At 52.1% G+C, this 14,958-nt stretch overlaps 7 protein-coding genes across 7 annotated transcripts; 4 read left to right on the top strand and 3 right to left on the bottom strand.

Moving 5' to 3' along the window:
* Window positions 1-388: 388 nt before the first annotated feature.
* M436DRAFT_57054 (uncharacterized protein) lies at window positions 389-1,507 on the bottom strand (the record flags this gene model as incomplete). Its single annotated transcript, XM_013567849.1, has 1 exon — window positions 389-1,507. The coding sequence occupies one exon, from the start codon at window positions 1,505-1,507 to the stop codon at window positions 389-391; it is 1,119 nt and encodes a 372-aa protein (XP_013423303.1).
* Window positions 1,508-2,856: 1,349 nt separating this feature from the next.
* Window positions 2,857-3,934, bottom strand: M436DRAFT_85785 (uncharacterized protein; the record flags this gene model as incomplete). Its single annotated transcript, XM_013567903.1, has 3 exons — window positions 2,857-3,269; window positions 3,326-3,609; window positions 3,666-3,934. 3 exons carry the CDS (start codon window positions 3,932-3,934, stop codon window positions 2,857-2,859), a joined length of 966 nt encoding a protein of 321 aa, XP_013423357.1.
* A 481-nt stretch (window positions 3,935-4,415) lies between these two features.
* Window positions 4,416-5,573, top strand: M436DRAFT_56837 (NAD(P)-binding protein; the record flags this gene model as incomplete). Its single annotated transcript, XM_013567821.1, has 2 exons — window positions 4,416-4,703; window positions 4,842-5,573. The coding sequence occupies 2 exons, from the start codon at window positions 4,416-4,418 to the stop codon at window positions 5,571-5,573; spliced, it is 1,020 nt and encodes a 339-aa protein (XP_013423275.1).
* Window positions 5,574-6,174: 601 nt separating this feature from the next.
* On the top strand, window positions 6,175-6,917 carry M436DRAFT_85783 (putative nuclear transport factor NTF-2; the record flags this gene model as incomplete). The annotated part of the gene is made up of 6 exons (XM_013567902.1): window positions 6,175-6,181; window positions 6,299-6,316; window positions 6,373-6,437; window positions 6,507-6,578; window positions 6,640-6,741; window positions 6,801-6,917. The coding sequence occupies 6 exons, from the start codon at window positions 6,175-6,177 to the stop codon at window positions 6,915-6,917; spliced, it is 381 nt and encodes a 126-aa protein (XP_013423356.1).
* Window positions 6,918-7,674: 757 nt separating this feature from the next.
* M436DRAFT_56848 (uncharacterized protein) lies at window positions 7,675-8,282 on the top strand (the record flags this gene model as incomplete). Its single annotated transcript, XM_013567824.1, has 4 exons — window positions 7,675-7,711; window positions 7,766-7,781; window positions 7,838-7,930; window positions 7,982-8,282. 4 exons carry the CDS (start codon window positions 7,675-7,677, stop codon window positions 8,280-8,282), a joined length of 447 nt encoding a protein of 148 aa, XP_013423278.1.
* Window positions 8,283-9,703: 1,421 nt separating this feature from the next.
* M436DRAFT_85781 (uncharacterized protein) lies at window positions 9,704-13,100 on the top strand (the record flags this gene model as incomplete). Its single annotated transcript, XM_013567901.1, has 2 exons — window positions 9,704-10,625; window positions 10,684-13,100. 2 exons carry the CDS (start codon window positions 9,704-9,706, stop codon window positions 13,098-13,100), a joined length of 3,339 nt encoding a protein of 1,112 aa, XP_013423355.1.
* A 569-nt stretch (window positions 13,101-13,669) lies between these two features.
* M436DRAFT_56802 (uncharacterized protein) lies at window positions 13,670-14,369 on the bottom strand (the record flags this gene model as incomplete). Its single annotated transcript, XM_013567814.1, has 3 exons — window positions 13,670-13,740; window positions 13,795-13,940; window positions 14,011-14,369. 3 exons carry the CDS (start codon window positions 14,367-14,369, stop codon window positions 13,670-13,672), a joined length of 576 nt encoding a protein of 191 aa, XP_013423268.1.
* Between the last annotated feature and the right edge of the window lie 589 nt (window positions 14,370-14,958).

Here is a 14,958-nt window from a genome sequence, read left to right as displayed (position 1 = left end):
GTGCTGGGTTGCTTTTGTTTCGCTTGACAGCCCGATTTCTTTCCATTCTTCCTTCAAGTCACAAGATAGTCTTGTTTTTTCCCTTGTCAGCTCTCGGTCTCTCCTTGCAAAGCTCAAGTAGTAAATGTTTTCATAATGATAGCACCACGCAATGAGATTTTCATCCATCAAATCGCAAGTACGATGAAGAACAAGCAGAAAAGTGACTGCTACGATCAGGAAGAAGTGATTTGAGAGAAGCAGACATGTTGTTAGTTCAAGATTGAATACTATACGAAAGATAGAATCTCCATGTACAATCCCCTCGTCAATCACCGGCAGCACTCATTGAGAGCAAAAGTCCCTATACAACTTTAGATTTCATCCTGTCCGTAAACGTGCGTCTTTTCTACCGAGCCTCCAACCTTTGACAGACTTTATCTTCAGCCATCACCCAGCCTCTCAATCTCGTCGTCACTCGTCCTTGTACCTTGCTATGTTTCGGCACCCACGGGTCCGTGGGCACGTATTTGTGCCTCGTCATGGCAGCAGAAGTCCCGACTTGTATTTGCCAGTGCTCATGTCCTGGAAGCGCTTGATCTTGAGCTTGCATGTGCAGATACCAGAGTGCCAATCCAGCTGTCATGGTCAGAGGGCCATAAGGGTTTGTATTGTTGTCCCTCAAAGGTATGCTGTCCGTGACTTCGAAAAATCCGAATATGGGGATGTGATGTGAGGATGTAACGTGGGAAGAAGAGAACTTTGTCTGGGCTTGTTCGCGCTCGGCGTCGTAGATTGTATCGTTGCCACCGTATCGTACGCACACCAGTTCAATCTCTGTGATGATGAAGCCATAGCGGCAGTTGTTCTCACGCAGCAAGTGCTGCAGGCGTGCTAAACCGTGTAAATACTTTATTCTCTCGTTCGAATCGCCAACTCGCATCTCGGTCTTCCACTGTAAATTAGGCAGTATCAATCCGACAACACGATTGTTCCCAGCAGGACTGAGCTCATGACTAGTGCAAGATGTAAAATCTGGAGTCGTCAGAGAGGCACCTCCGTGACGACTGTACATTTGCAGGGCCGGTTGAGTCATTGATGACTTCAAGGCCGCATTCAACTTGACTCCATAATAGTCACGATATGCGAGACGCAAATGCTGCTCTGTGGCCGGCTTGTAGGTGACGGGAGGAGGTGTTGGGAGCTCATCACATAGTACTTCTCGAAGAAGCAAAGATCGTAACTCTGGTACACCCAGCATTGTTTCTAGTTTGAAACTAGACCAACAGCGTACATTACGCACGTCAAAGAACCAGATCTTATTGCTGGGTAGGTCCCCAATCCGCTTCATTTTGTTCGGGGCAGGATTGAGCAGACCCAGGTATCGTAGTAGAGTTGTCTTCTTGGTTGATATGGTATACGAATACTGACTCGGACCCGTGTTAATTGATGTTGTTATCTGGGATAAGCTTGGCAAAGCGGTTTGAGCCAAGGCATGCATGGCCCTCGGGCGCGCAGAGGGATACATGCTGGGACGACTTGTTTCCACGAGCGGCATAGTCGTGCGAGACTTGTTTGCAAGAGGTGAGTCTCGAAAATCTTTGTAGGATGCAAAGGAGGGCAAATCTTGTCCATCATAGCTTAAGTAAGAATTATCAAGTTGATCGTGAAGCAGGCCGACACTTGACCCATAGATCAAGGGAACATAGTTGCTGTGGTCTTCGGGCGTATGCGGCAAAGGGTTCGATGGGGCAAGCTCGGAAGAATTGAGAGGAAGGGTGACATCCCGGAACTGTTCTTGAGTAAACACCTGTTGGGTGAAAGAGTCATACAGTCCATCGGTGGCCGAACAAAACGATGCAATGGTCTTGCTGGGATCCGTATATCGAGCTAGTGGTGAATTAGACGACTGATGACCTCCGTTGGCTTCGTGCTTCGAAGACGGCATTGGTGCAAGAAAGCGATCTTGCTCCCTGATCTTTGGTAACAAGCGTGGACCATTGTAGATTGGAGATGACCCAGGGGAATCCTCACTAGCGGCTGTGTCTTGCACATCCCACTCCGCGATCTCAACGAAGTCGTCGATCTGAGGTTCGATAGATTGAGGTCCGATATACTCTGTATCCGAAGGAAAGTCTGGATTTTGAGTAAAGTTCGTCTGTGACCAGAACTCATGATTGTCCGCAACGTCAAGCAACACACTCATCGCTCTGCAGGTACGCTGGTGGTATGAAGTACTCGATGTGATGCCGTGCAGATTTAATGATGGAGTGCATCTGTACATAAGACCAGGCAGGTCATCTTATATTTTGTGCTTCCGAGCCGACCGACGGCGGGCCGAGTGTAGGCTGTATAATATACCACGAGGACTTCTACCAACCCAGGGTGGTTGTTGCAAATCCAGTGGTGGAGAGCATGTCGATGCTCACAAGGTCCGCTCCAGAGTCAATCAGGGATTCGTGCGACACAACCTCTCTTCAACAGAGCCTGGAACGTGATCAATTCTTTGCCGCATCACAATCGATAGTTCTCATTTCCGTAGCAAGTTCAGACACAGATAAGGGTGCATCGACAAGCGCGAAGCGCTTAGAGAAGACGATTAATTGGTCGAGATGTTGCATCAATATGCAGAGCGGCAAAGGATCTACACTTTATGCTCTTGGCCCATCACATGGCTGTTGGTTTTACTTGCCATTGCTTGCGTACAACCCTGTAGCGGGACATAATTTTCTCAGCGATTCAACGTTCTGGAGCTTCTCAGAGTTTCCACAAAGAGGAGTGCTTTGATTAGCGGATGAGAGTGTGATTGTAGAGATAGCGATCAGACATCAGACTGCAGTTGGGTCAAGTGGGTTCTCCTAGGACAGTGGGAAAACGTTAGCCGTAACGTTGTCTGGCAAGACTCTTTAGCATTTCCATGGTCTTGTCTTCTTTGGCTCTGTGGTGTGCAAGTCGCTCCTCACGTTCGGCCTCACGAGCGCGAAGGATTTCCTCCTTTCTCAATTCACGTTCCGACTTTTTGCGCTGGGTGGCTTGAAGATGAGCCTTGATGCCGTCCTCGCCACCGATCAGCTGGCTCTCGCCAACTTCTTCAGCTCCAGGAGACTTTTCTTCGCGAAAAGCACGATTCGCACCAGCCTTCTCACGCTTCTTTTCGAGTTGGCGTTCCCGAGAGCCTGGCTCAGCGCGTGGGTTGAGTTCTTCTAAGCGCTCTTTTTGCAGTTTCCGATCCATCTTCCGGTCGAAGCGCAAGTCTTGTCGGCGTGCAGTTTCGTCTTCCTCGGCAAGTTCTATAGAGTGTAAGCCCTAAGTGGCATATGTGCACATGGTCAAGGCGTGAGCGTACCGTTCCTGTATTGCAGATCTTGGATGGATGGTACTGTAGGTCCAACGCGGCTTAGGTTAGTCGGCAGCGACGGCGCATACTCGTCTTCACTGTCGTCATGGTCTGCGAATGGCTGGCCAGCAGCCACTACTTGCTCGTGCTCGTGCTCGTGCTGGTGATGGTCTTGTTTTGGTTGTACGGCTGATGGTGGACTGTGGCGTGACGTTTTGGCCCCAGAGGTAGCACGATCTGCCTTCTCCTTGGTCACAGGGTCATACCAACCTTCTGCTAGTTCTGCGCGGTTCCTGTTGGGTGTCAAAAGACTGCATTGTTGGTACAATGGATAGGTTGAACCACTTACCACTTGCCCAAGAACGACTTCCACCTACCTTTGATCTCGGTCTCGTCCAATTCATCTATGTCGATCTGCTTCTGAATGTCAAGATAGAGAGCGAATAGTCTCTTGAAACCCTTCAAGTCATGTTTGACAAGGGCACGCGCGTTCAGTGGCAGCTGGATTGGGGCAGGGGAGCGACTCCGTCGTCGCTTCTGATTATGGTCACGGACTCGTCTCGAGCGATCCGGCGAGCGTGATCTCTGTCTTGAGGAATGATAGCGATCATCAGGCATGGTCGTAGAGTTACGATAAGATTGTTCGGATCGTTGTATGGTAGAATCGGAGACTCTGCGTCTTCGGCGAGAAGAATCCCATGCTTGGCGACCCTGATGTCATTCGAATTGGGGCAGCCGCGACCTCGGGGTATCTTGCCCCACTCCCCTCACCCTTGTCTCTCTACGAACACGATATATCGTTGGAGCTGAGCATCCCATCAGCCTGTCAGGACGGGAGTATCACTCTTCCTGACAAATACTCGAACCATAAAGTGCCATTGGGCTCCGACTGGAGTCTACAAGATCTTGTAGTGACCGATGATGTGATGGAAAGCTTCTGGAGTTATAGCGGAGATAGGCAATAAGCAGACGATGCCATCAGGCTAAGGTAAGAGGTAATATGCTATCATCGACGGCTGGTATTTAATTCAACATTGCCCCTCCCTCAACCGTCATCTTTCCCAAGTCTGAACACCTACACACATACAGCAAAACCACAATGACCCGCGTACTTTTGACTGGAGGCTCCGGCTTCATCGCCGCCCATGTTCTGGACATCCTGCTTGAGCATGGCCACTCGGTTGTGACGACTGTCCGCTCGCAGGAGAAGGCCAACAAGATCAAGGAGGCCCACCCTGATGCTTCTGAGAAGCAGCTTTCGTTCGCCATTGTCGAGGATATTGCACAAGACGGCGCTTTCGACAAGGCCGTCATCTCGGACCCTCCCTTCGAGGCCGTCATCCACACCGCTTCTCCCTTCCACTTCAATGTTACAGACATTCAAAAGGTCAGTCACATCTTTCTCCCCTTCGAACTCGGTCACAAGGACCATATGCGTGTCAATGCATGCTACCCTCTAGCTGCAACGGCCATGGTCCTGTACCGATGTGAAACGCTTTCGTGCGGTTTACTAACTGCGTTCCAGGAACTTCTCGACCCTGCTGTTATCGGAACCACCGGTATCCTGAAGTCGATCAAAAAGAGTGCACCATCGGTCAAGCATGTTGTCATCACTTCCAGCTTTGCCTCCATCGTCAACCCCAGCAAGGGCAACTGGCCTGGCCATAAGTACACCGAGGCCGACTGGAACCCCATTACCCACGAAGAAGCTCTTCAGAGCCCTCCTGCAGGATACCGTGCTAGCAAGACATTTGCCGAAAAGGCGTCCTGGGACTTTGTTGAGAAGGAGAAGCCCAACTTCACCCTCTCAACCATCAACCCTCCTCTTGTCCTTGGTCCCATCGTCCACTACCTGAACTCGCTCGAGTCGTTGAACACCAGCAACCAGCGCATCAGAGACATCTACCAGGGCAAGGCCAAGGATGAGATCCCTGAGACTGGCACTTTCTTGTGGGTTGACGTCCGCGATCTTGCACTCTCTCACGTCAAGGCGATTGAGGTCGACGCAGCCAAGAACAAACGCTTCTTCGTAACTGCTGGCTATTTCTCCAACAAGGAGATTGCCCAAATCATCAAGAAAGAGTACCCTCAGACCAAGGACTTGCCTTCCGACAGCACTCCTGGTGGTGACTACCCCAAGGATGGCGTCTACAGCTACGACAACAGCAGAACCAAGGAGGTCCTCGGCATTCAGTTCAAGTCACTTCACGACTCCATCAAGGACACAGTCAAGTCTTTCCAGTCGGTTGGTGCATAAACATGGGAAGGCAGCAATGAGCTTGCATTATGATTAAAAGGCTAGCTAGATTTATATCCCTATGATTGCAATGATGATGCCTGTACACTTTACAATGTTAGTCGATGTTGTGAAATTCAAGTAACAATGATTGAAGAGGCGAATGTTGTGCTGTGAATCAGGCTGTTGAGCTTTGTTGACAATCACGAAACCTCAAGTGGGTGTTTGAAGTCCATTGGTCTTGAGGCTCCATGGGTTTGCGTCCCGAAGGAGGGCCCATGGAAAGTCATAAGTTATCGTTTGTGGTGTTCATCATAGAGAGCATGTGCGGGACGTGATGAGAGAAGCAGACTTACAGCGTCGATACAGCTGCTGTCACGGTGCCTGTAACCGATGACAGCAGCGATTGTTGATGTTTGGCGCAGTCGTGAAGAAATGAAAAAGGGAAAAGCTGGTTGGGCCTTATATAGGGTGACGGAATTCGCCGAGGCTCTGACAGCCCCACCAACAACACAAGAGTCGACGACGCTCTGCTACAGGTCGAAAGCTTCCACAAGCCGCATACTTTTATTTCTTGTTACTCTCATCCTTTGCTATACACCTCACATCACAATCCGCCAACATGTCCGGTAAGTCTGCGCTATTCTCGAGTGTTCTCGGACAGCGAGCCTCCCCCTCCTCCTGCTCCTAAGCGCCTTGGGCCTACACGCGCAACAAAGACTATGGCTGACGCAGACCTTGAACAGACTTCCAGAACATCGCTGGTATTACCGACCCTGAGCTTTGTGTTGCGCCGCCTCGAGTCTAATGCGACCTACAGAGCAGTTCACTCAGTTCTACTACAAGACTTTCGATGAGAACCGCCCCGCACTCGGTGCCCTCTACGTACGGAACCACCACCAACTATGATTTCCAAGAGAGAAGAGCATGTCCTGATATATTTGGAACACACAGAAGGACCACTCCATGCTCACCTTCGAGAACTCGCCAGTTCAAGGCGCCGCTGGCATCACCGAGAAGCTCGTCGTATGTGTCGCAAATCCTGGTCCTTGAGCATACAGAAGAGAGAGACTGAGCAATCACACAGAACCTGCCTTTCGAGAAGGTCCAGCACGAGGTCTCCAGCTTGGACGCTCAGCCCTCCAACGACGCTGGTGGTATCTTGGTCCTTGTTGCCGGAAGACTCCTTGTACGTTGACCGCAGGCTGCGATTACACACTCGCAAAGACTGACCACCCCACTTCGTAGGTCGACGAGGAGCAGAGACCCATGAGCTACACCCAGTCGTTCCAGCTCCTGCCCGACGGTGCCGGCAGCTACTACGTCTTCAACGACATCTTCAGACTCGTCTACGCTGCCGCATAAGCGGTTTAGCCAGTATGATGGGAGAAACAGGAGGAGCGAGAAGATGCACCTGTGTCATGTAATAACCCCGATCTTCTTTATGCACAGCAGGCCATGTGGCCGACGGGCGAAGGAGGGAACTCCAATTGATGAGCCGATAGTTATAAAATATCAGGCCAACGATCTCTACGACTCTCGACCTTTCAAGATATCGCGTCCACTGATGAGACCGTAGCACCATCTACGTGACAATACATTCTGCGCTGAGACCAACAGGGCACATGCCGACCCTGTGGAACTCGGTAGCGAAATGAGCAGTGCAGTGTCTTTGGTGTTTTGTGGTATAGATGGCAGTGCACTTTCAAACATGAGACACGAAGATCAGACTTTAGCGGGACCCTGAAAGTGGTCTGTTTTTGGCAGCAGGTCGGTCGGGGAAAGCTGTCGGTCTTGACGCCGGTCGTTCCTGCTGTTGCGCGACGCGCATCACAACCGCCCTGCTCTCATTCTTCGTAGGCAACTGCATTTCGCTCTCCTCAATACAAGACCTTCTTCCTCCATCCATCAGGTCCTTGACCCTATCTCTGTGAACTTGACGCTGCACGACACCCAAATCAAACTTACAAGACTCTCGTCACCGTCCAAACGCTACTAGCCTGGTCCGAGCCATTCAGCACCTATTCCGAACAAGACAGCTTCACTATCAGCTTTGCAATACAAATTCCGCCGTCGCGACAATACAAAGCCCGCCAGCTTCAGCATTTGCTAGACTGACAAGATGACTATCGCAGAAGAGCTCCGGTCGCGTAACTTCAGTGAGTCGTATACATAAATCACACCGCCAGACAGACGCGCTGACTCGCGAATAGGTATATACGGTCAATGGTAGCATCCACCACGCAGCATGAACAGCGATCGCATTCACTAATCAAATACAACAGGGCTGGTATTATCAGCATGGTGCTGTGCTTCGGTCTCGGCATTGGCAACATCTTCCTCTTCCACTGGGTCATCCTGTTCGCCGTGATATGCCTGTGAGTAGCAGCCAGACGTGTGATGCTCACCCGCGCTGACATGATGCCTAGTATCTGCTCGTTCATCATCCTCTTTGTCGAAGTGCCTCTCCTCCTGCGCGTCTGCCCGACCTCGTCCACTTTTGATACATTCATCCGCCGATTCGAGACCAACTACATGCGCGCCGCAATCTACCTTGCCATGAGTGTCATCCAATGGATCTCGCTCGCCGTCAAAACCACCAGTCTCATCGTCGCCGCCATCGTCCTGCTTATCACAGCACTCTTCTACGCATTGGCTGGTGTTAAGGGCCAAGGTTTCGTTGGAAGCAAGACTTTGGGTGGTCATGGTGTCGCTCAAATGATTGTCTAGTGTGTCTCTTTACAGACTAGCATCATTTTGCGAATACGTAAAGATGGGAATCGGAGATGGCACAGCCACCCAAGAAAATCGGTCGCAAAACAGCACTGGTGCTGCTATGCACCTGGAAGAGATGTGTCGAGCATGCAGCAAAAGATCGCCTCGACAGAGAGATCAGGTGTATTTATACGAAGACTGCCTTTAACGAAGATATCTAATTAACATGGGAGTGCTCACTGCATCTGTGGTGATAGCAGGTCTGCTTGGCTGAGATCGTCAACATGTACAAATTGCAGGTGGTATGCACAAGCGCTAAGGACATCAAGTGATACAGTCAAGTAGCTGCCAAGTAACAGCATGAGAAGAGTGCTTACGACAGCAGTGCGTGGCGCATTGCAGATGGGGGAAAAGGTCATGGTTCCACGGTCATACCACCCAGCGATCGAAGATGGGCATACGAGAGTTTCTCAGACTGTCATGAACTCAGATGATGCCGTGACATGTTAGGCACCAAGTGACGGTCGAAAGGGCAAGTTTATAAGCATGACACCAGGAACCTGTTTAGCGAACATGTACCTGAATGGAGGGGCTCCAACTTCCAAGGTCCCGTCTTCTCGAATTGTATTGTGACCGCGGGGACGGCAGGTGTGGCACTGTGGCTTGGATGTTCCGAGGAAGCGCATCATGAGCAACCAGCCAGCCAGCCTGAGCCAGAACGGCATCTGAGCGTTTCCATGTCGGGCTGCCTGCCTGGCAACGTGTTGTCAAGCAGGTGTTTGTATGCTTGTAAGCCAGAGATAAGACGGCATGGGCTTTGTAGAGACGATGAGGGATATTTGCAAGTGGAATTATCTCAGGCATGCCTCTGTACCGTGACCATGCGGGCGGCCAATGACATGGCGGGTGTAGCTAATGGGCCTTCGTCACGCCTTTAGCGTCGATTCCGATCGGGGGCCAGTTCAGGTTGTCTCTTCAGACTTTCGTCACCAACTTGGACCTGTTTTCTCCTACTGTCCTCGTCTCACTAGTCTTTGTGTTCTTTCCGAGTCATCCCAATTGTTCCTGCTCTGTGACAGCAACAGCACACACGTTTTATCCCATACCCATACCCCGTACCTCGGTCTTGAGAAGTCGATAGCGACCATACTCGGGCCTACTGATTCCAGCGTGGTAAGTTTGCATGCATGCATTGGCTTATCGCACATGGCCGGATACAGCGTGGCAGACAGTCTCATTGGCGAGCATCTGCTGCTGCTGAGAAGGGCACTGTTCAGTGGGCCAATGAGACGTGTGCATCTTTTTGTAGTACCTATCTATCTATGCCCACACCCCCTTTAGCACAGAGACTCGGGTCGCAAGGCCAGCAGGACTGATGAGTTATTGCAGTTTCTCCTTGCGTCCAACATTTTCTTATCGTCTCACCTGATCCCAATATGAGCGCCGAACAACCAAAGGTGCCTCCGCGTCCAGCTCGCACCCAGGAGAGAGCTCCGGATCCGACCATGAATGCTCCAGTAATTCCTCCTCGTCCTCAGCGTCGTAACGACAGATCTGTCTCTCCCATGAGAGGAGAGTACACCCGTTCCCCTCTGAACGACATGCCTGCTCCGAGTCCCAACGCCATTGGCAAGATGTACAATCAGAAGAATCTTTCGGCCCAGGACCTCCCTCCTCGTCCCCCAAGTGTCAGCCTTCCCTCGATCGGCCAGGAAGGCAGTGAATATGCCAACCTCCAGGAGGAAGAACAAGCTGCTGCTGCACAGCACAGAAACATTTCTCCGGACTTGCCTATGCATGCTCCTACGGCATCTGTGCCCCAATCGACTGCCAAATCTAGAATCCAGACTGTGACCCGTACCGACTCTAGTCAGGCTGCATCCCATGGAATTGGTTCGCCTGGGGACGCCGTACATCCTTTGAGGGCAAAGGCGAGTTTCAGCCGCTCCAACCTGTCCTTGTCTCATGAGCCAACCGAGGAGGACGAACACGGCATTCCCGAGATTGGTCTCCAGGTGCCCATGTTGAAGTACGCTGGTGACGTTCAGGCCCCTACTCCGACTCCGTCAAAGGCTGGTACACCGAGTATTGCCTTCAATGATGCCGCACCTCGTAACCACCATCGCAAGCGTAGTTCGCGCCAGGACTTCCATGGTCCCCCCGGTAGCTACGGTATGCACGGCCATCGCGTGGATCCCACGGATCAATTCGAGAAGGCGTGGTATGCCAAACACCCCGAAGAGCTCGTCAAGGAACATCGTCCTTATGATCCTGGTCACGCTCCCGGCGACTGGGCTCTGAGCAGTGACGACCTCAACAAGCTGGTCCACCAGAACTCTGGTCGCGGCCTTGGCATGGGTAAGCTATCCTTTTACTGAGTCTGAGTGACTGGTCAAGCTGACTTAGTCATGTACAGGCTCCTCTCCTGCTGCCATTGGCACCCCAGACGAGTCAATTGGCTTCATGGCTTCCGAAGCTTACACCTCCCGTATGAACTCACCCAAGCCATTGTCAAGTCTGAGCAAGCGCCCTTCGAGTGGTGCCCCACCCGCAGTTGAGTCTCCCCTGAGAAAAGAGTCATTCACTCAGAAAGAGCTTGCGCAGAACGACAATGCTCTAGAAAGCGAGGCCGAGGACGAGGTCATTCACATTGACCCCCCAGCCCATCGTCACAGCAAGATTCACGGTGGCGGTTACGATCCTCCCACTGTGGATCTTGGCCCAGAGGGAGGGAATACCGCTGAGCGTGGTGGTTGGGTCGTCGAAGATGGTGACGGCATTCCCATCTTGGCCTCTGATGAAGTCGCCAAGAACAACCCTGAAGCCGTCTACTGGCAGCCCGCTGTCTCGCCTTCCAAGGAGAGAAAGGGCAACGATTACTACGATGCATATGCCTCGGATTCCTCAGCCACTGGTCCAACCCGCAGACGCAGCGGTGAGAAGCTCAGAACTAGCAGTGGAGGTGAATTGGCAAGATTCAAGTCTCGTGAGGCTCATCCTTCTGGTACTGGCACGCCACTCGAAGAGATTGAGGAATATGAGCCTCTCTTCCCTGAAGACGACGACAAGCCCCAGCCGCCTCTGACTGTCGCCGACAAGCTCAAGCGTCCCGATCTGGCTCGTCACCACTTCCCTAGCCAAGATATCTGGGAGGATACTCCCGAGAGTCTGCAGTACCAGACTGAGGTCTCTGGTCCCCAGGAGCCCGAAGATCTCACAAGTTCTGCTACTTTCGAGCCTCCGCAGAAGGAACAGGCACGAAAGGAGGGTAATAACCCTGAAGATCGTGCCGACTTCCTATCGGCAGAAGCTAAAAGGATGGCCAAGACCGGTTTCAAGCCTGGTGTTGCCGACGATATGAGCCGCCCTGCTTACAAGAACCGTTTCCCCAGCAGAGATATCTGGGAAGACTCACCTGACAGTCTGCAGCTTGAGACCACTGTTGAAACGCCACAGATGGAAGACGAGGATGTGTCAAGTCCTGCTGAAATCAAGTCACCTGTTATTCCTCAGCGTCCCATCCGCTCTTCGAAGCTCTCTGAGGTGTCAACCCCCGAACCGGAGGAGAGTGCTAAGCCACAGGTTGCCGCAAGACCAGCCGGTAACCAAGCTCCTGTGATTCCCGAGCGACCCAAGCCTCAGGTCCCAGCCAGACCTGCAAAGACGGAGAGCGCTCAAACACAAGATGGTGCGTCGACCGACAGGGGCATGTCGCCTCCAGCCGTCAAAGCCAAGCCTGCAGTTCCTGCAAGACCAGCAAACAACAAGTTCGCCGCACTCAAGGCTGGCTTCCTTGAGAACTTGAACGCACGTCTAGGTTCTGGCCCTCAAGCTCCTCCCAAGCACGAAGAGCCTGCCGAGGCACCTGTTGAGGAAAAGGCCCCTCTCGCTGATGCTCGCAAGGGCCGTGCTAGAGGTCCTGCAAGAAGAAAACCTGCTGCTGAGTCTGCCGCCGTTCCTGCTGCTCCGTCAGGGGTATCAAGTCTGTCCATCGGTACTACATTTACCATCTTCCAGATCAACGATCACGGAGACTTGTCAGTACCCACCGACAAACTTCCTCCTTCGCTTGCCGAGGGCGCCCAGGAGATGGAGAAGGTGGCTGCAGCAAACACCGAGGGTGCTGCCCCTGCCTCTTCATCTTCAGCCGTTGACGACGAGAAGACCATGCTCTCTGGTCTTCCCGCTCAAGCCATTGGTCACATCGGCGACACACCTGATCCCAAGCTGTCACAAGCGACCATGGAGCGTGCAACAGCCATTCAACCTGACTTCGAAGCAGCGCTAGCCGACTCGGTAAAGCACGGCGAGCAACCTGCCGACGGCGAGACGGACGTTGTTCCTGCGATGGCTGAACGCTCGTCCGAAGTGCCTATTCCAGGTCAAACCGCCACTCAAGATACCAGGGAACCAACAGGACTCAAGCGCGACGTCGAGGAATTTGAAAACACATCTACAGCCCCCAAATCTAGCAGCACCGAACAGCCCGACGACAGCATCGTCTCCAAACTCAGCCAATCCGTCAACAATGCCGTCAACTACGTCTCTGAGACTGTCTCGGAAACCGTCCAAGGCACCACCGCCTCTACTCACCAAGATACTGCTGCTCAGCACGAAGCGTCTCGAGCCAAACCCCAAATGACAGATACCAGCGTGCAAACCGGCCAGCAAGACATCACCATTCGAAGCCCCACTGGACAAGAAGAGAGTCTCACGTTGCATCTTGGCGGTCGTGCGCCTCAAGAGGGTAATGTGGTTGTCAAGGATGGACAAGAGATTGTGGGGGATATGGATGAGAGACATCGTACTGCTACCATTGGGCATGGTATGTAGAGAAAACAAGTGTGATTGCAGAGGATGAGGTAGAGAGACGAGATGAAATACAAAAGCAGGGTTGAGAGGGTCGTGTTTCTTTTGAGTGGTGCAAGGGTAGGTATACAGCAAGATTCGTACAGAGTAATACACACAAGAGTGCATTTGTTCCCAAATGTGTGTTTGTCTACATGAGTCTGTCTACACGTCCAGTTTTGCTTACGTTGACACTTCTACTTGATTGTGAGTGCCGCGAAGAGGCTTTCTTCGCCTCGGTTGAATAATGATCGGGGTTGAGTATAAGACGCAAAGCAGCGTCTTTAGTCCATGTCTGTCTGGCCGAGTTCTCGCCGTGAGGATATCAGGATGTGAATCCAGACAAGTGTAAGGTGATGTAGCTCGGGTAATTTCGAAGCTAAGGATTGCAAGAAAAGTATGGCATTAAATGACGGTAGGGCTCATTTGTACGAAGCTGGAGAGTAGACAAGAAAAGAAGAGGATGCGGCGTATGCAGAAGTCGGGGTATCGTTCATAACAAGCTGTAGAGGAGGATATGTTCATGGAAAGAGTCGGTCTGGGGTGGAGGCAGGCTATTCGCGGTCGACGTAGGTGCTAGCCAGACGGCCGAAGAAGGGAAGCTCGAATCGGTCAAGAGTCTCGGCTAGTTGTAAGGATCAGCACAAGAGATAGTAGTAAGCAGTGTAGGCCATCTCACCATCCCTATATGCTCTGAAGACAAGGAGCACAATCAAGCCAAGGTCGCCGATGAAAAGCAACCAGGACAAGAAACGCGACCAGGAAAGCAGCAGATGCAAGACGAACAAGGCAGCAAAGACCAGACTCGACTGCCAGGCGTGGAATCTAAGGGTATGTATCAGCACACTGCTCTCAAGCTCCAATTCCACCTGTCGTAGCGTGGGCATGTGCATACCGTACGTAATCGCTCTTCCTCTCAAAGATCAACATGGCGACACCTCCAGCAGGTGGTAGCAGTAAATATGGCAGACAAGCCTCTATGTCCATGCGAATCCCCAAGCTCGTTTCAAAGACATAGTAGCCATCTCCTCGTAAGCGTGAGGATTGGGTTGTGTCGGCGGCTTCGAGGTCATCGTAGGCCGAGGGCGAGGGTAGTTGAGAGACACGGGACGCAGCCCATGGATCTTCGATGCTTGATTGGGCGCGGCTGACTTGTTGAGGACGAGGTGACGAGGTCGATGTGCGGAGGGGTGGTGAGAGAGCGCGTGTTGACTCGGGAGGACTGCTTTGGTAGGGTGCGAAGTTGTGGGCCATGTCTGCGTGGTTGGTGTGGGTCAAGTCTATCGGAACTGAGGATGTTCGTCGCAGAAAGAAAAGTCGCAACAGAGGTTGTTTGTTTGTTGCTGTCTATTCAGCTATTCGGGAGCCTCGACTGCTCCGTCACCGCTGCTTGTCTCGCCGGAGCCCGTGCCGTCTCCAACTTTGCTGAAACCCACCGCTCCTTCTTCTTCTTCTCCCTTCTTCACCAATTCTCTGCTTGAGTGCTCCGGTCGGAACGCACAACTGACTTCAAGTCTTGCCTTGCTGTATTGGAAGTGTCGCTTCGTAAACCATCTGTCACTATCCCTGGCCGTCAGTCTCGCTGCTTCGCGTTCGGCTACGTGACCGTCAACTTCGACCGAGCCACTCCCCATCGACGCTTCCTGCCCATCTATACCATCGAAATGCACAATGTAATCAGTCTTCATGCAGAGTCCAGAGAGATCAAGTCGCTTTTCCTTTGCAGTGAACATTCAAACCCTCCTCGCTTCAAGGTCAAGTCCGTTCACCTTCCAATTACTCCTCACTCCAATGAGTTCACCTGGATTTGGCTTCACCTGCCTCTTGATTCATCTTACTCAGT

Source organism: Aureobasidium namibiae, assembly GCF_000721765.1.
Source record: "Aureobasidium namibiae CBS 147.97 unplaced genomic scaffold scaffold_22, whole genome shotgun sequence".
NCBI classification, from domain to species: domain Eukaryota; kingdom Fungi; phylum Ascomycota; class Dothideomycetes; order Dothideales; family Saccotheciaceae; genus Aureobasidium; species Aureobasidium namibiae.
This window is presented reverse-complemented; position numbering and strand designations above follow the sequence as displayed.